The following is a 22696-nucleotide window of genomic DNA, read 5'->3' as shown; positions in this document are numbered from 1 at the left end:
TGGGGCGTTTTCTACCTATGTCAGAGAGATGAAGATAAAGACACTAATCAAACAGGCCTAGTGGCTCGTGCCTGTAATCCTAGCACTCCTGAGGCTAGGGCAGGAGGATTGATGGGAGTTTGAAGCCAGCCTGGGCCACATGGTGAGTTCTAGGTCAGCCAGGATGGCAGGGTATTTTTCCCCTTTGTTAAAAACAAAGCAATAAACAACAAAGGAAACCAAACCGAAGACCCAACCAACCAGCCAATAACCAACTAAAGATGAACTACTCGGAGATGAGGAGTGTTAGTGGCAATAAAAGGTTTTGGCATCATAATGTGAGAATCTTCTTAGGGACAGAGCTTCCCTGTACCCCAGCCACCCTGAGGCAAGAAGAGTTTCCGCTTTAGAGAAGGATTACATTGGACTAGAGGGAATTTTGGGTTTGTGTCTTTGAGGATGCTGGATCAGACATTTAAGATGAATAGGTTGGGTGGAGCATTTCAATGAATGTTATTTATTGAATTCTATTTTAAAATCATTCCTTTGGTTGTGGAAAGTATTTTGTTATGGGCTGAGGACAGAGATCATCCTCTAAGACCAGACACTTGAGATGCTCATGGTTCAAAGTGCTGAGTGAGTGCTACAATTATGGAGAAAAATAAGTTGTTTTTCAGGGTATTTTTCTCCTTGCAAGGATCTGGTTTACAATAAAATTGTAGAGAAAACATTGATACAGTCTACCCTTATAATCTTCCCCAATATCCAGGCTGCACACAGGATCCAAAAGAAGACTTGTGAGCCTTTCATGTAGGGGTCCCACACACCAGCCATTGGTCACTGACCCGGGGATCATCTCCTCCTCTCCCCACCTTCCCAACTTTCCTAAAGTTACTGCTCCAGGCCTAATGGCAAATTACTTTCCTGTTTCCCGTATGCTTTACTTCCCCCAGCAAAGTGAATGGGAATGCTTTAGCAATTCATATGTACAAGGAAAATTGTACAGCAACTGATTTGGTTACAGAAGAAATGAAGGAACAAAGAGAATACTGAGAGGTGACTGGAATACCTGTGACTGAACTCAATCAGACCTAAGTATAATTTCTATCATTTATCTTCAAGCAATTGGAGTTTATTATCAATTATGTGTGTGTGGTTGCCGGTGTGTGACCATCTCCTAGGATGATGCTAATTAATATTTAACAAGACTGACATGTCCTTCCAGCCAGAAAAGTCAGTTCTGCTAATGTAAAAATTAATTTAGCAGCTCAGAATCTCTTTACCAGGATTCCAAACCATTGTATAAGAAAAAACTCTTGGCAAACTACAAGAGCTATTCAGACAGAACACAGCATTACTATGAGGAATCCAACATTAGCTTGCGAATTACTTCTCGGGTCAACAATATCCTGAAGAAAGTGTTGACACCCACCTAATAAAGTGGTATGAAATCACTCTGGGTTGTTTTGCCTGACTTCCATTATTGCAAGACACAGGAGACCATTCATTTTACTCCAGTGTAGAAAACAGGCCCATCTGCTAAGATCACCAGCATGAAATAGTTTCCCTATTACAGAAGCCACTCCCTGTCCACCATGGAGAATTCTCTTTATCCAGTTTTATATCCCATGTGTGGAATGCTTGCAGACCTTGGACCAGTGCCCTGCACTGGTTGCAACTAACTATGGGAGGGCATCAGCTGAGATGGGCACTCGGGAGGTCCAGCCTTTGCCTCTCTGGCTCTGGGATTTAATAGCATGGGGGATCCTTCAGTTCTACAAATGATTTTCTAGTTCTCCTGCTGCTTTCTACAGATTCTTTTCACTTATCCAAATGCCAATGTGGGTACCATTTTGAGTCCTTTAGTCTTTTATTCCCTTCTAGTAAGTCATCAAACTCTTTGGTCCTTCCAAAGACTATTTCTCAGATCACTTCTTCTGGACTTTCACAGTCCTGGTTCTTTGTTAACCTCCTGCAGCCTGATAGGCTTGAGCTAAAGGACTGAAGACTCTTCAAGCTTGCTTTGAAACTCAGTTTCTAGTTTGACCTGCTGTTCTCCCCACCCCCACCCTCCCACCCCCGCTCTAAACCCCTGCCCCAAGCATACAGATTCCTTCCTCTCCTGTTTATAATCTGTACTGGTTTTTCATGACCTCTGCAATGAGTGATCACAAAGTTTAGTGCTGTGGGCAATGCAAAGGTCAAAACCCTGACTTGCATTTCTCTAGACCACAAAGACACGTCAGCAGGGCCTGCACGTCTGTCTGCCTGCTCTGCTAGGGAGGAGATCATCTCAGGTTCCCTTACCAGCATCTGTAGGACATCCTTTCCCATGGCTTATGGATTCTTCTGTGTTCAAATTTAGACACAGTGGACCAGGTCCTGTCATGCTACCAGTACTCTCTTCTCGCTCCTTTGCTCTAAATGGATCCCAGTGATTACACTGGACCCACATGGATAATATAGGCTAATCTGATTTTAATATTGGCAGATTAACAACCTTATTGTTAATTGGGTGGACAGCCTTAACTCCTCTGTGCCAAGTAACTGATTTGCAGATTCTGGAGCATTCGGATCTGACCAACTTTAGGGGAACATTGTTCTGCCTGTTACATACTCATCCAGCCTTTACCAGCCCCCAGACAGAAGTGCATTTAACTTATTACTTCCTATTTCTCAGTTAAATGCTGTTAATGACCAAGTAGTTTTAAGTATTGTCAGCAAAACCTCAAATGTATATTATAACTGAGTAAGAATAGCATGCAAGTTATATAGCCAGACGTCTTAATTCCTATTTTTGTAAGTACACTCTACAGAGTTGAATGTGTTTTGTTCCTTAACAATTTATTTTAGTTTAGATTGATTTATGTCATGTATCTTAGTGTTTTATCTGCATGTATGTATGTGTACATATGTGCTCGGAGCCTATGAAGTCAGAAAATGGCATTAGATCCCCTGGAACTGGGGTTGTGGATGGTTTTGAGCTACCATGTGGGTTGCTGGGAACTGACCCTGGGTTTTCTGTGAAAGGAGCAGGCACTCTTAAACACTGAGGAATCTTTCCAGCCTCTCAGTCTTTATCTTAAATCATTGAGGTAGTCAGTTTGGAAATCCTAATATAACATGTAAGGGTCAGTGTTAGAAAGGCTGAGAGCTGCTGATAGAGAGGGTGAACTACCTCCTTCTCACAATCCTTTCCTCCTCTTCCTCTTCCTCCTCCCCCACCTATGACATGCTTTTATTGAAATAAAGTCCAGTATGTAGCACAGACCAAAGCATATTATAGATTCTTCCCCAGGAAAGCCGTCTTTGGCCTACCTTAGACCAGAAAAAAGTCTCAAAGGTATTTGCTATAAAAATATTCTGGTTTTCCTTTAGAGCGTCACTACCCTAATCGGAGATGTTTGCAACTGTTTAATGTCTTCCACATGACTCCCCTGCTTATTGCCTATCTGTACCTTAACCAGGCCTACTATAACTGATAGTTCACATGAGACATTCCACATACTCACTCAACTGATGACGCCTTGTGTTGCTGGGTGCCGTGTGCTTTTCTTCTCTAAATTTCATAGTATTTCAAGGATGATTGATGCCCTTGGCTCCTAATAAGGGCTTTCTGAAAGGCCCCACAGCTCCCTGATTGGGAGCCTTGTGTGGGAAAGTAGTTAAAGTAATATCAAAGGCTCTTCCGTTCTTAGCTAAGAGGAAGTGAAACAGGAGACAAACAGTCCTTCACGTTCCTTGTAGGGCATTTTGGGGTTAACTCTTTAAAATTGTGGAGCAGCAGTGAGGAGACACACCCTGGAAATGCCACGGATGGCCTGAAGAGTTCTGGTCCTTAGGGACCTCCACTCAGGGAACACAGATTCTTGACTGCTCTGAAGAAAAGAATTCAAGGCAAGTCTGAGGGAGGGCGTAAGTGACAGATAGTGCACAATTTAGATTTAAGTACTTGTTCTTAGAAAGAGATACCTAAGAAAAGAACAAAATATACCCAAGTGTGGGTGTGGCCTTCTCAAGAGAGTGCTACTCAGGTGTCTTTACAATGGCTGCCTTCATTGCTCGAAGGATATAATTTACAATGAGGATTAACAATGAAGTGAAGCTTTAGAATTATGTACAGAAATATGAGCCAGTTCGTTTATTTTCCTCATCTTAAATTTTTTTTAAATAAATGAAATTGTTAAGGTAGCTTTATACGATGTATTGTTTGGACTTAGAGGAGTGCCAACATGGTTAAACCTGAGGCCCTCGTAAGCAGTTTGTTGTTTTTCGTATCATTGTTTGGCTTTTTTTTTTTTTTTTTTTTTTAGGAAAGCTGGCATAATCTCTGCAGGTAATTCTGGATTTATCAGCTGTGCTAATGATTTTGTCCTTGTTGTTTTGTGTTCCTGTGGGAAACAGGACTCCATTCTAAGGGGAGGGGCTTCTTTTCCTTCTCATGTCCCCTTAATTTGTCCTGCCTATCTAGCCTGTCTCACACCGTAGCCATTTTCACTCGTTACTCATTAGATTTTAAAGCAGTGGTTTTCAAAGTGTGGTCTTGGAGCACTGTGATCCTAACGGGCGTGCCCGCAAGGATCTGGGGTAACATCAGTAAAGCATCGCCTGGCGATCTGTTAGAAACAGACCTTTGAACTAAACAAACTAACTAAACTAGACCACTGAATTAAAACTTCAGAACGTTGCTGGAGGCTGGGGGGTGGGCCAATTCACCTGTGATGGTTTGTTTATGCTCTATGCAGGGAGTGGCACTATTAGAAGGTGTGGCCCTGTTGGAGTAGGTGTGTCACTGTGGGTATGGGCTTTAAGACCCTTATCCTAGCTGTCTAGAAGCCAGTATGCTGCTAGCAGCCTTCAGATGAAGATGTAGAGCTCTCAGCTCTGCCTGCACCATGTCTGCCTGGATGCTGCCATGCTCCTGCCTTGATGATAATGGACTGAACCTCTGAACTTGTAAACCAGCCCCAATTAAACGTTCTTTATAAGACTTGCATTGGTCACGATGTCTGTTCACAGTAGTAAAATTCTAACTAGGACATCATCAATCTACTATTTTTAAGAAGCCCTATAGGGAGCCTTCACCCCGACTGATTAGTGTTCATGGTACTAGAAGGTACTTTGCACACCATTAGAGGAGAAAGGTGACCATCAACCTACCTACAAAACCCACAATCTCCAATGGTGACCTGCTTGCGAAGTATGCTAGTACACAAATGTTGGAGAAATCGACCACTCTGTAATTAGACTTAAAACCCACTCCGTGAGAGGAAACCCATGTCTGACACTGCTGGTGGGATGAACCTTAGACTGGGTAGGACATGGATCTAAAGAAAAGCTAAAAAAAAAAAAAAAAAGAAAAGCTAAATACAAATTGTTCTGCTAAAGTAGCATAGCAATAAAATGACTCCTACAGACGTCCTGCTATACTCATAGATGAGTGCTTTGCTCAGCCACTATCAGAGAAGCCTCCTCTTACAGTAGATGGAACTAACACAGAGACCCACAACTAGATAATGTGCAGAGACAGATTTTGGACCCTGAGGTGGTTTGAATAGGAACGGCCCCCATAGACACATGTGCACTTGGACCAATTCTTGGTCCAAGGGGAGTGCACTATTAGGGGGTGTGGCCTTGTTGGAGGAAGTGTTTCATATACCCCAGCAACGCTCATTGTGGCACACAATCTCCTATGCTGTCTTTGGACCAAGACGTAGAACTCACAGCTACTCTCCAGCACCATGTCTGTCTGTATACTGCCATGTTTCCTGCCATGAGGATGATGGACTAAACCTTTATAAGTCAGCCCCAATTAAATATTTTTTCTTCGTAAGAGTTGTTGTGGTCACGGTGTCTCTTCACAGCAAGAAAATCCTAAGGCAGACACTGAGTCCTAAATGGGATGACTTCATCAAACCCTTCTCTTCTGAGGTAAGGGCAAACGAGAAGGCAGACAGAATCTAAGGGCAGAGGGGATTGATGACTACAAGGAAACAGTGTCTTCCGGACACCATACATCTGATGCACATGTGAATGACCTACCAGAGACTATGGCAGCATACACAGAGCCTGCACAGGTCTAAGCCATGGGGGAGCCCACCCCTAAGAGGGGGAGTGGGCCCTGGCATTAATACCTAACCAAGAAGTTACTTGCAATTGATAGCAGCTTGCAAATGAAAACTTAATTTTCTCTCGATTTATTAACCACAGTGAAGGTTAGGCCCCACGCCCAGCAATAGGCAAAACAAACTCCAGGGTAATTTTGTAGACTTTTAGTCTCATATTGCTTAGTTTGGACCTGTTTGCTTTACTAGTCTTTTGGCTGTGTATTAATCTTGGTTTTTAATCTTGTGTTTTGATGGGTAGTTTCTCTCTCTGTGTGTTTTCTTTATTCATTTATTTATTTTTAAATTCTGTGTGTTTTGGGATGGAGAGATGGCTCAGAGGTTAAGAGCACAGGGTACTCTTCTGGCGGTCCTGAGTTTTCAATTCCCAGCAACCACATGGCATCTCATAACCATCTATAATGAGATCTGGTGCTCTCTTCTGGCCTGCAGGCCTATATGCAGGCAGAACACTATATAATAATGATAACAACAACAATTTTTTTGAGACAGGGTTTTCTGTGTAATAATCCATGGCTGTTCTGGATTCTCTTTGTAGACCAGACTGGCCTTGAACTCAGAGATCCACCTGCTTTTGCTTCCCAAGTGCTGGTATTAAAGGTGTGGACTCTCACACCTGGCATAAATAAATAAAATCTTTTTAAAATGCTGTGAATTTTATCTAGAGAGAAAGGTCATGAAGCTGAGGAGGTGAAGAAGAGCTGGGAGAAGTTGGGAGAGGAGAAACCATGATCAGAATACATCACATGAAAAAAATTTCAATAAAAGTCCAATAGGTGATTCTGAAATGTTTGAAGATTGCTTTAAAACTTATGTCTACTCTAACTGTTCAGTGTCTGTGCTAGCCCTGTGTGTATCAGCTGTGAAAAGGAATCTCTGGAAAAGACTGTGTTCTTCAAGGCTCATTGATTGCAACTTCAATGGTGTGAAGAGGTTGAAAGGTTGCAATTCCAGAGTCAAATTATCCTAGGACATCTTCCGGCCCTTTCATAGTTATATAGTGTCCTCCTCTGTACATGGCAACACCTTTTGTAATCGTCTTTGGAAAATATGAACAGACCTCTCATTTTTCCCGCTTGATTGTAAACTTCTTCCAATAATAAACTCACCAATGTATTTGCAAGTGTGCCATTTTACTACTTTCAGTATTGTTACTATAAAAAGTTCATGCAATTGCTACATCACGGGCCCATGGTATTTGAGGAACCCAAATCTCTGTTCCTGGGCTATGGCACTCATATCTGGCTCCATCTCTTACTCCTTTATCTTTCATCGTCTTTTCAAAAACAGTTCTTCACTAGGAATTGCCTTGGGATATTTTCATAAAACGAACATTTAAAAGGATGGGGTTGATCATTAGACACATAAAATATGTCTTTACAACTGACATCAGGATGACAATTTAAGGAAGCCGATGATAAAATGAGCATCTTCTTAATGGTTACTGTATTTTGAAGGGCGAGGGGGAAAGGGAGGCACGTCTTAATTATTGGTTTTTCTTTTCTCTGAAATTCGGCGTTGTTACTGTATTGATAGCGGAGGCCTGTATTTTGGAGAAAAATAAGCAGTCACGTTCTTTTCTTCTGAATTGACCAAGAACGGTGGCAAAGTAAGTCCGGGAAGAGCTGAGTGTTGGATCCCAAAGCTCACATCCTCTTGAACAAGAGATTTCTTCCTGAGATTCCTGCTCTTAGTGCCCGGGCGCCCTCAGCCGGGCATATGGAGCAGCTGACAAAGGCTGCGTGCGCAGCCGCTCTCGGCTCCCGGAAGTCAGCCTTTTCCGCCCGGAGTCCGGCAGGAAGTCCCGCCCACCCCTACCGGCTTGGCTAGAGCGCGCGGCGCCCACGATCAAGCCGGAGAGACTTGAGAATTCCAGCCAATGACGTGCCAGGAGTGAGATGAACTTCTGTCTTGGTTTGGGCGCCTGACCAATCACAAGCTCTTTTACCCGGATATGGTTTCTGGGTTCTGAGAGTAGCTGCTGGAGTGTAGGGTTTGGTGCACGTGGGGTGCAGACTCTGGGTGCAAAATAGGGGCGGCGCGTGGCAAGCTTAGTGGTACGTTCGTGCGTATACTGCTCGGGGCTGTCCGCTTGGGGTTTGAGTGCAGAACGAACCTATGGTGTCTGTAGTGGATAACATTCCCGCTGCTGCATCCAGGTGCTTCCTGGGGTGATCTGTCACCAGGAGCCGTCTCGAAGACGCAGCTCACGGTGGGAATATGAATCTCTTACCTAAAAGCTCCAAGGAGTTTGGCTCTGCTGACTACTGGGAGAAGTTTTTCCAGCATCGAGGAAAGAAAACTTTCGAATGGTATGGAACCTATCTGGAGCTGTGCGAGGTGCTGCACAAATACATCAAGCCCAAGGAAAAGGTAAAGCGTGCGGCGAGGCGGCCCTCTGTGGGGACGGAAGATAGCAACCCTAAATTTAGGAGACAGGCAGGCGTGGGGACCCCAACTCGGATCCATAATTTTAGGATTCCGTCCAGCATTTTGACTAAATGACAACCTTAAAAGTAGCCTTTTAAAGATTTTCAGTTACAAGTTCATCCTTAACTCGTTTTGGAATGGCGACTTTGCCAGTAGACTGAAACGGTGTTATGCCGCTGCACAAGTGTGGAATAGGCAGCGTCGTGGGGCTTTATTGATGTATATGTTTATTTATTAAGTCACCGCTGTGTGCTCATCAAATTTCAGGCGTCGTGCCGGGCCCCCAAGCTACAGAAGCGGGAAGGCATAAGCCGCCCACGGAAAGTGAAAAGTTCCAAGTTAAATTCCAAGTTAGATAGTAGGTGTGGAAGAGTTGTAGTGGCCGCAGGGAAGACTTAAGATCTGTTATGCGCAGGCTTTTAGTCTCAACAAATTCAGGTGGGTAGTTGCACCCATACTTTTTCAGGTGACCGTTGGAGGTCACTCATGTTGTAGGTGGTCAAATGGAGACTTAAAAGCAGGTCTGTCCGGCTCCAGCGTTTACTCGCTTTTCAGGGAACTATGCCTTTCCCGCCAGAGATGGTGGCAACAGAAATTTTGAAAGATAAATGGGAGATATGCCACAAAGAGAGACAACAATTTGTATTATAACTCTGGCTTCAGAAAAGCAGCTAGGTAGTATGAGGGGGAATCTGGCTGGAATGGGGTTCTGAATCCTCACACACTGTAGTTTATTGTCTGTGGAGATAGGAAGTATGAGTGGTTGGAAACAGTTGCGCCAGCCTACGTTTTTAACAGTTAAAAAAACGAGGTTGCAACTGGTGATTTGGATTTTGCAACTTCCTACAAATTTAAAAAATAAATTTCCTTATCTTACTATGTAGATGTGTGTTTGTCTGCCTGAGTGTATGGGCATCATGTGAGTACAGGAGGTTATGGAGGCCAGAAGAGGCTATCAAATTCCCTGGAAATGGAGTTATAGGCATTTGTGAGCCGTGCCACGTGGGTGCTGAGAGCTGAACTTGGGCCCCTCTGTAAACGCAGTAGTTGCTCTAAGCTACTGAACCGTCTTCCAGGCTGCACATTCAAGTTTTTTTTTTTTTTTTCCTTGCGGCAGCCAAAACCTTTTATTAATCTTAAGGAGAGCCACATTCAAGTTTTGAATAGCACACATCACACAGCCTGTTCTCACATGGCCTTTGTTACAGCAAAATACTGTTTGAATTCACTAATTCCTCTTAGGGTGTGTCTAGCTTTTGGACATTGTATGAAGAGGTTGTCATCTACAAGGCTCACACCTAAGAACCGTGCAGTCAAGTAACACAGAAAAAAAAATTACCAAAAACAAACAAACAAAAACCAGAACCCACAATATTTTAAGAATGTTTACAGTTTTGTTTTGGAGTCCCAGGCATGGCTATGCTGGATTGTATGCAGCTACATTGCTAGTTCCAAGATGGCGCCTGGAGTGTCGCTTTCTCCTCACGGTAGTGCCTCTGTCTTTGGAGAATCTGAAATAGCCAAAGTGAGACTTTAGTCTTTGAGATATCTGAAGCGCATTTCTCTGCCTTGGTCACTTTTTGTCCGTGTTTTTTTTTTCCTCCAGGTGCTTGTGATCGGATGTGGCAACTCAGAGCTCAGCGAGCAACTCTATGACGTGGGCTATCAGGATATCATGAACATCGACATCAGCGAGGTTGTCATCAAGCAAATGAAAGAACGCAATGGCAGCCGGCGGCCCCACATGAGCTTCTTGAAGATGGACATGACGCACATGGAGTTCCCAGATGCCACATTCCAGGTGGTGCTGGACAAGGGCACGCTGGACGCTGTCCTGACAGATGAGGAGGAGAAGACCCTGCGTCAGGTGGACAGGATGCTGGCTGAGGTTGGCCGTGTCCTGCAGGTGGGCGGTCGCTACCTCTGCATCTCCCTGGCTCAGGCTCACATCCTGAAGAAAGCAGTGGGTCACTTCTCTCGGGAGGGGTGGATGGTGAGGGTACACCAAGTGACCAACAGCCAGGACCAGGTGTCTGAAGCAGAGCCTCGGTTCTCCCTGCCTGTCTTTGCCTTCGTCATGACCAAGTTCAGGCCAGTCCCTGGCTCTGCCCTTCAGATCTTTGAGCTGTGTACTCAGGAGCAGGGCAAGCCTGTACGGCTGGAGAGTGCCGATCGGCTGGCCGAGGCTGTGCGGGAGCGGCAGCACTATGCCTGGCTGTGTAGTCAGCTTCGCCGCAAAGCCGCCGGGCTGGGGAGTGTGTCTCTGGACTTGTGCAGTGGGGACACGGGGGAGCCACGCTACACCCTCCACGTGGTGGACAACCCCGCTGTGAAACCATCGCGGGACAATCATTTTGCCATTTTCATCAGTGAGTTGAGATTGCTCCACCTCTTTCCCTGGAAAGGCAGGCTTACAGGGGCCGGGACTGGGCTTGGGTATTGGTGATTGGATGTTTGTTATGTGTCTGTTTTTATCTTAAGGTTAGATAAGCCGAGGTCTAACGTAGAGGGAGTAATATCTGTCCAGGAACCACCTTAGACTTGAACTTGTTCTTATAGTCCATTCTGAAGGTCTAATGAAGTTTGAGAATTGAGGCTATAGCAGGAGATAGTGTAAATTTAGACCCATTACACATTGCATAACAAGGCTAGTTCCTCAGGGGACTGGATAAATGGAGACAAGGCTGGGCTGGTGGGTTCCAGCTGAGACGTCTTGGCCGAGTTCTAGCTAGCATGTGTGCTGTTGGACTCCAGACTGAAAGGCAGTGCGAGGTAGCAGACAGGAGGGAGCGCTGCTGCAGGTTCTTAGGATGCAGTCCCAGCTTCCTGGTGATTTGACACAGCAGAAGTGACTGTTTCCTGTATGCCTCGTTTTCTCTGCAAATGGAATGGGACTTAACTCCCGGTGTACAGTCAGGAAATGTAAACGCTCGTAGAAATGAGGCTGGCCGTGTGGTGAGTGCTGTACGGATGTCAGCTGCTGTTGTGTAAAGAAGGGAAGGTGTCAGAGGGGTGGCGGGATGAGAAGAGTTGGAGAAGTGAAGAAGATGGGACCGTCCTGGGTGCATGCGAGGTGTGGTTATGTTGGAAGCCTGGTTTCTTGAGAACTGAGCCGCCCTTCTAAGTATTTCATAATCCTAACAGCCCCACCTCAGCGAAGAGCGGAGCGGATAGGAGCGTAGCGGTGAGCCAGGCCGTCTGGCCTGAGTTGAGCTTTGCATTCACTGCATTGTGGATTTAGACAAGTCGTTTCAGTTCTGTGCTTCTCTTTCCTCATTTTTATGATGGAACAATGCCACGTTCATCTTGGGCCACTGTGAGGATTCCAGTGTTTGTGTCTGTAAACAGCTTAGAGTTAAGGCCTGCATGGAAACAGCACTATCTGGGATGGTGTGTGTGTGTGCGTGTGTGTGTGTGTGTGTGTGTGTGTGTATGTGTGTGTGCGTGCGTGCGTGCGTGCGCGCGCGCGAGTTTTCTTTGCCCATCTCCCTTCCCCTCAGACATATCCACACTTGTCCTTAGTCCCGCTTCATGTTTGATGGGCTGCTTTGCTTTGGGAATTGCTACCCTCTCAGTCTCTCAGTGGGTCACAGGAAGGGAGCTGGTCCCGAGCAGTGACTGGTTTAGCCATGTGGATATTAATCATGGAGCTTGATATTTCACCAGCACTCCTAGTAACCAATGTCGTCTATCCCAGTACCCCAGGGTCGGGAGACGGAGTGGCTCTTTGGCATGGAGGAGGGCCGGAAGCAGCTGGCATCCAGTGCGGGCTTCAGGAGGTTGGTCACAGTGGCTCTTCACCGAGGCCAGCGGTATGACAGCATGGAAAGCATTCAAGCAGAGTTGTCGGCCAGAGTCATGGAGCTGGCCCCAGCTGGGATGCCCCCCAAGCAGGTACGGAACCCCTCCGACAGCAGCTGTCACTGCTGCCTGGAGTCCACTGGCAGCCAGGAAGGCGGGGACCAGGGGAAGGGACAAATGAGAACAAAGTATAAGGACAGAGATCATGAAGAGGCCATGGTGAGACCCATTACTTTGTATGCTAACATAATTCATTGAGAGGCCAGAGAGACGACTCTAATGTTAGGAGCACTGGCTGCTCTTCCAGAAGACCCAGGTTCAATTCCCAGCACCCACATGGCATCTCACAACTGTCTGTAACTCTAGTTCCAGGGGACTCACACCCTTGCACAGACATATTCCCGCAGTACACCAGTGCACATTAAATAATGATAAATTAAATTAGTATAAGAAATTAAAGAAGAAAATCAGGATGAAAATCTGACCATAGCCTGGAGAGTCACCGTTAGGGGACAGTTAAATGTCCCAGCAGAGAGAGAAGAGCCAGCCACTCCAGGTGTTGAGGTGGGAGGTCTGTGCTTTTTGTTTTTTGTTTTTTTTTGTTTGTGGTTTTACATTTTTCCAAAAACAGATTTATATATTTTACATATGCGGTTGGGGGCCTGTGGTGGTTTTTTTTTAAAACAGGTCTCAAAAAAAGATCTATTTATATATTTTATGTATATGGTTCTTTCCTCTGTGTGTGCGTCTGCATACCATAGGAGAGCACCAGATCCCATGGGACTAAGACAGTTGCGACCCGTCATCGTGTGGGTACTGGGAACTGAACCCAGGATTTCTAGAAGAGCAGCCTGTGCTCTTAACCTGAGCCATCTTTCCACCCCTCTTCCCCACATTTTAAGTGGACTTCCCTGGTTGTTTTGTATCTAGGAAGTATCATGGGAGGATATAAAAGAGAGAGGACGCAGCCAGCTCAGTCAGGATGTCAGCGTTGCTGGAAAGGATAAAAGTTGCACTGAGAAGTGGCTTTACCAGTTGACATCTGTCACCACAGGAAACTGGCAAGTCTGTTGTAAGAACTGGACTCTGGGACAGCCAGGGCTCCAGAGGGCCAGTGTGATAGAATTGGCTCTGCTTGGGTTCCTAGCCTGTGGTCTTGCTCACTGGGCTGACCTGGGCTGGCTGACCATGACTCTGATTTTTTTTTTTTTTTTTTTTGTCAGACTCTGGGATTGTTGTCCGTTAGAGAGATTGATCTCACAAAGGCCTGGATTCTCTGGAGAGCTTCTCTCATCACTATGTCTGCAAGGGCAGGAATTACTTACTGGCAGTTAGGAAATCTGCTGAGACAGAAGTGAGAATGGGACAGAGCAAGTTTAGGGAATATACTCTTATCCCGAGATGTGGGCAGATGCACCAGAGATGAGACTAAGTTGGGGAAAGGAGGGGGTCATCGTTTCCCCTGGACTTTTGTTATTTCTGTTGGTGTCCAGATTCCTTCTCACAGATTACAGCTCCTCCTCTCTCGTTGGTTACTGTCCTGGGCTGTGGAGAATCCATGTGCTTACTGATGAAACTCTTACTTCTTTCTTGGGCAGCACCAGGTGCAGGTCTCTGCTGCTTAGGGGATCTCTATGTGTTCATCTGAGTTTCTCTCTTTTTTTTTTTTTTTTTTTTCTTTTTTTCAGAGCTGGGGACCGAACCCAGGGCCTTGTGCTTGCTAGGCAAGCGCTCTACCGCTGAGCTAAATCCCCAACCCCTCATCTGAGTTTCTAAAGTGGAGTAAGCCTCATGATCTCTCTCGAAAGGCCCAGGAGGGCAGGTCTTTGGAGCCATGCTGTCCTTGATGTGGGGAAGTCCTCATGGTCACTCGTACCAGAGCAGGGTGGATAACATCACACACTTGTTAATTGAGCTGATGCTTTGCCACATCTCTGTCTCCCCCTTCAGGTGCCCTTCCTGTCTGTTGGCGGGGACATCGGGGTCCGGACTGTTCAGCAGCGAGCCCACAGTGCCTTGAGCGGTGACTACGTTATTGAGGATGTGCAAGGGGAGGACAGGCGGTATTTCCGGCGGCTCATCTTCCTCAGCAACAGGAGCGTGGTGCAGTCGGAGGCCCGGCTGCTGAAGGATGTGTCCCACAGAGGTGAGGTGTCCCACAGAGGTGAGGTGTCACGGATGAGGCCGTGGAACCCAGCTGGAGTGGGCGGCCTCTCTAGTTAGAACGTTCAAAAGAACTGAGAGCTCAGCCAAGATGGAGGACAGGCCTGGATCTGTGACTGGAAACTCAGGGCTCTTTGGGTTCTCCTTACCATCTGGGCAGGATACTAGTGGAGACAAGCAAATGGAAGAGCTTGTTCACGTCTTGAGCAACGCCTAGCTCTGAAACGATAGTGAAGCTGAATCCTCGTGATAACGGCTTTAGTGCCTCAGGTTAAAGGGAGTTGGTTTTATAAGCTGCTCCACATACATCCCTTTGTGCCCCTGTAAGATGACCCAGAAAAATGAAGGTCGCATAAAGCCCCACCCTCCTCCATAGTGTGCGTGCCCTGCACTTTGCTGCTTCAAAGGGAAGAATCGTGGTAATTCCGACTGCAGCTTATGATAACCTTGTCCCGCACCTCAAATTGCTGAAGAAGATTTGTTCTTTTTAGTTTGAGTTTCATGCTTTTTCTTTGTTGTTTTTTGAGACTGGCTTTCTTCTATGTAGCCCTGGCTTTCCTGGAACTCACTGGGTAGACCAGGCTGGCCTTGAACTTCTGCCTCCACCTCTTGAGTGTTGGAATTAAAGGTGTGCACCACCACTGCCCAGCATTGCCACACATTGAATCCAACACATTAACAGTGGGAGACTTCAACATAGCACTCTACCGATGGACAGGTCATCGAGACAGAAACTAAACAGAAATAATGAAACCAACAGGAGTTATGATTCAAATGGACCTAACATCTATAGAGCATTTCACCCAAACAGAAAAGAATATGCCTTCTTCTCAGCACCTCACGGAACCTTCTCCAGAATTGACCATATAATTGGTGACAAAGCAAGCCTCAATAGATACCAGAAGATTGAAATAACCCTTTGTATCTTATCACATCACCATGGATCAAAGCTGGACTTCAACAACAACACAAAGCCTACATATTCATGGAAACTGAACAACTTAATGATCGTTGGGTCAGGGAACAAATAAAGAAATTAAAGACTTTCTAGAATTCAGTGAAAACGAAGGCACAGACATACTCTTTAAACTTATGGGACACTGTGAAAGCAGTGCTAAGAGGAAAGTCCATAACACACTGAATGCCCTCATAGAGATATTGGAGATTCCTCATACTAATGAATTAAAAGTACATTTGAAAGCTCTAGAAAACACACCCGAGAGGAGTAGATGGGAGGAGATAATCAGGGCTGAGGTCAGTCATTTGACTCAACAAAGAGAACAGGACAAAGAGTCAAGAAGCCAGGAGCTGGTTCTTTGAGAAAGTCAAGGGGAGAGACAAACCCTTACTGATTCGATGGCATGGTGCAGTATGCTGTCTAGGAGGTAGTAGAAAGGTGATGGACACAGGGACAGGCAGTCCTAAGTTTGTTCCTACCTGCACCACCTAGTAACTGGGTGCTTTGTTGAATACCAGAGTACTTTATTGAATACCGGGGATGCTCCATTTCTTCACAGGAAGAGGTGGAAGCAGCTATGAGACGGGCTAAGAGTAAAAGGGGTTGACACAGTAATTGGTGTCAAGGAGGTAGCAGTGACTTTACATTTCTGTAAAAGAATAATGAGCCAACTTCCCTCTAGTCACTGGTCTTACAGCCTCAGAGGGAAGGCCCTTTAATTAATTATTCCAGGCTTTGAATGTGCCCTTGCTGTGTACCTTTTCTGGCCACTTGGTATGCACTGGTATATGGTGAATGTTAAGACAGCGGTGTCTTTGTGGGGAGGGTCTGATTTGTAGAACTTGCCGGTTCCCATGATATATGTATTTCCTTCAGACCCCATTTCAGGTCGTGTGTACGATGTCAGTCAATCTGCTTACTTTAGAATGGGCCCTCTCAGTCTGTTTAAAGCTGTTGCAGCACCCTGTTGCTGGTATCCCTGGTTTCCAAGGACTAGCCCTAGAAGCATGGGACTTCAGTAATGTGACTCTCTTGTTTAGCCCAGAAGAAGCGGAAAAAGGACAAGAAGAAACAGCAACCTGCTGATCTTTCTGAGGACGTCCCGCCTGCCCCAGGGCAGTGCATCGATAAGAGTTACCTCTGTTGCGAACACCACAAAGCCATGATTGCTGGCCTTGCCCTGCTGAGAAACCCAGAGCTACTCTTAGGTAAGAGGCCACCGCCTTCCTGTCAGAGCATCTGAGCCTGCAGAAGTGAGCATGTTGCTGTGTAGTAAGCAGTTACTACGGACTGACAGAGCCCATAGGTTCCTATTTTCCCTCATCTCGGCCACGGCCCCGGTGAGCCGTGGTCACAGCCGTGACCATGCCTGTGAGTGAACACATCAAGCTTCTTAATGAGCTTGGAGGTAACCAGCCTCACACAGCTTGCTATCTTGAAAAAGCTGCCTGTGTTAGGGTATAAGTTTGGTTTTTTTATGTTTATTTTGCTTTAAGATTGAAGCATAACATATGTTCAGTGAGGTATGTGAAGCTTACAGATTTTAAGTTACCCATAAAATTTTAAGTTATTTGTAAATTTTCACATGTGTGTATGTGTCTATGTATATGTGTGTGTGTATACATATATATGTATGTATATATGTATGTATTATATATATATATATATATATATATATATATATATATAAAATCATGTTAACTGGATAGTACATTTAACTCATCCCATTTCCAATGGCATTGGGTAATATATGGCTTTTCAGTAGTGCCTTATTTGAGCACAAATGTAATTCTTTTGTTTGTTTTTTTGTTTTTGTTTGTTTGTTTGAGACAGGGTTTCTCGGTGCAACCTGTTCCACAGAGTGTAACTCACTGTGTTTCAGGACACCTAGGCTGTACTTGAACTCACAGAGATCCAGCTGCCTCTGCCTCCCAAATACTGTGTTTTAAAGGTGTGCACCACCACCATTTGGCTCAAAATACAAATTTATAGTTAAAATGATAACTTTATCATTAATAAGAAGCTTGATGTATTCACTCACAGGCGTGTTCACCTGAATTCCCTAACTGCTGATTTAATCTCAGGGTCTAGCTTTTTTTAGTGGCTTGTTTGTTTTCTAGCTTTAGTACTCTTGTGGTCACTATGGTTCTCTGTGCTTAGGGCTTAGATTTGGGTACTTATTTTCTGTGCTTTAAAGAACTTAGTGGATCATTTTTACTTTGTTGGGGTGTCTGAAAAGGTATTTATGGCCCTTTGAGTTAAGAGCTGGGTGAGGGCCGTTGCGTTCATAGTGCTCTATGACTATGAATAAGATTGTGCCTCCATTTTCTAGCATGGGAGTATATCCACTAACTCTAAGGAACTTGTGGTAGTATGTCAGCCAATTACGTTGGCGTCTGTAAGGGACTACAGCATAGCACATGCTACATTGTCCTGACCTGATCAAAATGAGGCCAAGGTGGAAAGGCCCAATGTCTGGAGACTCCTCAGTTTCCAGGATGAGACAGGGAGGCTAGGTCCTTGTCTGTCACTGGGCAGAACAACAGTTGTAACTCCCTGTTTTGTGCTCCCTGTATAGAACTTTTTCATAACCAGACCACATCATGAAATTCTCTTCTTGTATTACAGAGACTCCACTGGCATTGTTGGTGGTGGGCCTGGGTGGGGGTAGCCTCCCCCTCTTCATTCATGATCATTTCCCGAAGTCCCGTATCGATGCTGTTGAGATTGACCCCTCCATGCTGGAAGTGGCCACCCAGTGGTTCGGCTTCGCACAGAGTGACCGGATGAAGGTTCACATCGCAGATGGCCTTGACTACGTTACCAGCCTGGCAGGAGGAGAAGGTACTGCCGAGAGCATTTGGAGGAATATCAGTAGTCCAAGGTTGCCAGGCCTGCGGGGGGGGGGGGGGGGGGGGGGTCTCTGGAGGGGCTGTCCACGTCGTCAGCCCTTTACCTGGCTGCTTATTCAGCTGTGGATTTAGCTTTGCTGGGATGTGGCAACCAATAAAACAGACCATTAGTCCTCCCTCCTGACCTCCTAACCTTGCCTTCCTGCCAGTCTGAGGAAGCTGGAGTCTGCAGCTGGTTAAAAGAAAAGGAAGAAAAGATAGGGCATATGTTAAGATTCTTTCTCTCTCTCTCTCTCTCTCTCTCTCTCAAGAATGAAAATGTTCTGTCCAAAACGTCAGCCGTGTGAGGTGAGGCTGTGAAATGCTTGTTCTTGTACCTTATCCCTAGGATGAAGGACAAGTTACCTTTCTGTCAAGTGCCAGATTCTATAGGTCTCTCATTCCTTCTACAAATTTATCTATAGGATCCTATGATGTTGCTTACAGTTACTGTATGCTTGGTCAGCCCTTAAAGGCCTAGTCAGCTGCTTTGGCTAGATGACTGGGTCTCAACTTTGATTATACGTTGAGATTTACCTGGTGGACTGGCAAAAACATCCCACAGGCTTCTCAGCTCTTCTCATACCTTCTTGTGCCACCCTGGGGTTTTGACGGGGCTGGGTGTGCAGACCACATTCCCCAAGTACGTAGCAACTTCCCGAGGTGATGCTCACTTCTTCCAGCATTAAAAACCACAAGCATAGCATGTATCGTTCATGTCGGAATGAGCCTGTTAACTAACATCTGTCTTTGGAACACACTTCTAGATTCCGAGGAACGCTCATCTGTACTGTAGGGTAGATTGAACTTTGAGAAAGACTTGTCTAAACCATGACATTGATGTCTTCGGTAGGTAGAGTACTCATGTCATCTTTCAGACTTAGCTGCTCACAACAGGTTTCAGAGCATGGTGTATGTAGAAATGAAAACGATGTCATCGTTTCCTTCAAAGACAAGGACTCACTTTCTTCTCTTTCCCAGCACGCCCTCACTATGATGTGATAATGTTTGATGTAGACAGTAAGGATCCAACACTGGGAATGAGTTGTCCTCCCCCAGCATTTGTGGACCAACTTTTCCTGCAGAAGGTCAAAAGCATCCTGTCTCGTGAAGGTAAGAAGCACTAGAGAGTGAAAGGGAAAGAAGGAAGTGTCCTTTGAAAACATTATTTGGGCTGGGGAGTTAGGGTAGAGTTAAAAGCATTTGCTGCCATTACAGAGGACTTAAGATAGCTTCCTGGCACCCACTTCGACTGCCTCTAATTCCAGCTGCAAGGAATTGAGGCCCTCTGCTGGACAACAGGTGTGTGCACTAACAACATGCACTTTCTCCACATACCTGTATACACATCACATAGACACATGAATTATTCTTTAATAAAAACTGCATTTAAATGTGTGGTTTGCTTAGTTTCCCCAAACTGACTGTTTACCAGCACCAAACACAGACTTTCCCGAGATTCTGGGAGTCTACATCCTTATCTCCTCAGTTGTTAGTCTTAAACTGTCACCATAGCTTGGTTTATGTCCTCGATACAGACAGAGTCATATGTATTCTTTTTTTTTTTTTTTTTTTTTTTTTTTTTTTTTTTTTTTTTTCGGAGCTGGGGACCGAACCCAGGGCCTTGCGCTTGCTAGGCAAGTGCTCTACCACTGAGCTAAATCCCCAACCCCGAGTCATATGTATTCTTAAAAGTGTCTGCCCCTTTTCACGCAACTCAAGGTTCATGAGATTCAACCGTAGCGCTGTTTATATCGTCCGTTTTTACTGCTCCCCAGATCGTGTGGCTGTGCTAGAGCTCCTTTGTCTAGCACTGCTGGGGGGCAGTGTAAGTCGTATTGCAGTAATAACTAGGAAGTACTACTTGGTAACCGTGTTTGCAGGTGTCTTAGATCGCTTCCTAGGGCTGGAGCTGCACAGGGCTCACGAGGATGCTGAGTGACTTGAAAAGTGACAGAGCTGGAGCCCAGTTGTCACTTGAAATCATGTCCTCAGCCCCCTAGGTATTTGGCATTTTTAAAGGCCTCTGGTGTACTGGGTTGATTAGAATCTCTATTGCCAGAAGTCAGGATGACCTTGGCCTTCTCACTGGCTAGTAAATACTCATGTGGTGTGCCAAGAATATAACATCCTTGTGGAACTGATGGGTTTATCGTTAATATTAATACCTTTATGGTATTTTTTATGAAAAGATTTCTTAGGCATGAGAATATTAAAATATGGGAATAATGTGAGAAAAGATCAAAAATTAAGGCCGAGGTTTTCTTAGACTTCCCGTATTGATAGTCGTCATGTTTTGTGTGCTGTGTCTCTGCACGATCTACTGGCTGTCCTCATTTACCACCCCCTGGTCCCCGTGATGGTGCATGGCTCTGTCTGTGCTCAGTTCCTCTCCCCTCCTACTCTGCAGGTATCTTTATCCTTAACCTTGTATGTCGTGACTTGGGGTTGAAGGAGTCGGTGCTGGCTGGACTCAGGGCAGCCTTCCCTCTCCTGTACGTCCGGCGGATTGAGGGCGAGGTGAACGAGATCCTGTTTTGTCAGCTGCATCCAGAACAGAAACTCGCTACACCAGAGCTCCTGGAACAGGCCCAGGCTCTGGAGCGGACCCTGAGGAAGCCCGGGCAGAGTTGGGACGACACCTATGTTCTGTCAGATATGCTGAAGACCGTGAAGATTGTGTGAACCCTGGGGCCAGGCAACTCAGCTTTCTGTCCAAGCTGACTTGAACACCCGGGCTGCTGGAAGTCAAAGCATGACGCACATTACTTTTAGACCTCATGTTTTTCTTGGTCACATGATCAGCTATGTGCTTCCCACCTTTTGGGATGGGAGGCAACACCTGGGATGATAGTTTTAAGTTTCTTAAAAAGTCTGATTATGAAAGCCAAGTGGTGATAGCATAGGCCTTTAATCCCAGCACTTGAAAGGCAGAGGCAGATTGATCTTTATAAGTTTTAGGCCAGTCTGGTCTACAGAGTGAATTCAGGACAGCCAAGGCTCTACAGAGAAGCCCTGTTTTTGAAAAACAACACAAAAGTCTGATGGAAGAAGAGTAGGGTTGGTTACCTCTGCTTCTGGAGGCTGAGGGAAGACCAAGGACAAGTTACGGTTGAGCATTGCAGTATCATGGATATAAACCAAAGGTCATATGTTGAAAGCTGGCTCCCGGGCCCCTGTGGCTCCTTTGGAAGGTGGTAGAGCTTTTAGGAGGCATTTTGTAGAAGGAGATAGGGTCACTGGTGTGTCCTTGAAGGGACCGTTGGGACGCTGGCCTGCCTCTTGGCCTTCGGCTGCTGTCAAGTGAAGAACTCATCCCATCATATCTTCCCCTTCATGCTGCCCTGCTTTTACCACAGGCACAAGGACAATGAATGGGTCTGCTCACTGTAGCCTGGAACCTCCACCCTAAGCCAAATAAACTTTCTTCCTTGAAAGTTGGTTTATCTCAAGTATTTTTATAGTAACTGAAAGCTTAGAGATTTTCAGCTTCATTTCCTACACAATGGAAATTTGTACCACTGGGAACCAGTGTGCTCCCCAGCTGCTGGCCTTGTACTCTGTCCCTTCTCTGAGTCCTTGGACACCCACTAGTTTTTGCAGAGAAGGGTTTATGTACACAGCCACTCCCTATGCCCCGTCTTTCCCATTAAAGAATGCTTTGATGCTGGTGACAGCGCCGCATGCCCTTAGTCCCAGTGCCTGGGAGGCAGAGGCAGATGGATCTCTGAGTTTGAGGCCAGCTACAGAGTGAGTTGCAGGACAGCTAGGGCACAGAGAAACTTTTTTTTTTTTTTTTTTTGGTTCTTTTTTTTCGGAGCTGGGGACCGAACCCAGGGCCTTGTGCTTCCTAGGCAAGCGCTCTCCCACTGAGCTAAATCCCCAACTCCGCAGAGAAACTTTTGTCTCAACAAACAAAACAAAAATGATTTGTTTTTGCATTAATGTCAGGCAAATGACTCCATATGTGCATCTTAAAAGTCTTGATTCTTTACATACACATAAAGTGTTCTTTGATTATATTTCTCCAGCCTATTCTCTCATCTTTCCCTCTCTCAACAAGCCTCCTTTTTCCTAACATTTTTTTGGTAGACCAATGCCTCGTGTTGCTTGCATGACCAGGAGTAGGGGTTATTTACTTGAGCGTTATTTGCACCCCCAACCCCACAAACATTAACTGTATATCTTCTAGGGAGGGCTGTGCCCTCATGAGCCCTTCCTCTCTTTGTAAGAATTGTGCCTAACTTTGGGCATAATAGGCACTGGGGAGGGAGTTGCGAACTTAAGACCATTAACAAATTGTGAAGAGATTTAGGCATAAAACAAATGCTAAGGGAAACACATAGGGA

The 22696-nt window shown here is 45.5% G+C and overlaps 1 protein-coding gene across 4 annotated transcripts; it reads left to right on the top strand.

The window, feature by feature from the left end:
* Nucleotides 1-8045: 8045 nt before the first annotated feature.
* Nucleotides 8046-22369, top strand: Mettl13 (methyltransferase 13, eEF1A N-terminus and K55). Of its 4 annotated transcripts, none has more exon segments than NM_001434086.1 (9): nt 8046-8161; nt 8264-8477; nt 10141-10903; nt 12232-12428; nt 14286-14481; nt 16497-16664; nt 18085-18300; nt 19329-19460; nt 20758-22369. In NM_001434086.1, coding segments are annotated over 8 exon segments (2100 nt in total). In that variant the 5' UTR covers nt 8046-8161; nt 8264-8324; the 3' UTR covers nt 21033-22369.
* The last annotated feature ends 327 nt before the right edge of the window (nt 22370-22696 follow it).

Source organism: Rattus norvegicus, chromosome 13 (genome assembly GCF_021556685.1).
Source record: "Rattus norvegicus strain SHRSP/BbbUtx chromosome 13, alternate assembly SHRSP_T2T, whole genome shotgun sequence".
NCBI lineage: Eukaryota > Metazoa > Chordata > Mammalia > Rodentia > Muridae > Rattus > Rattus norvegicus.
The sequence above is the reverse complement of the archived record's forward strand: the minus strand, read 5'-3'. Positions and strand labels throughout refer to the sequence as shown.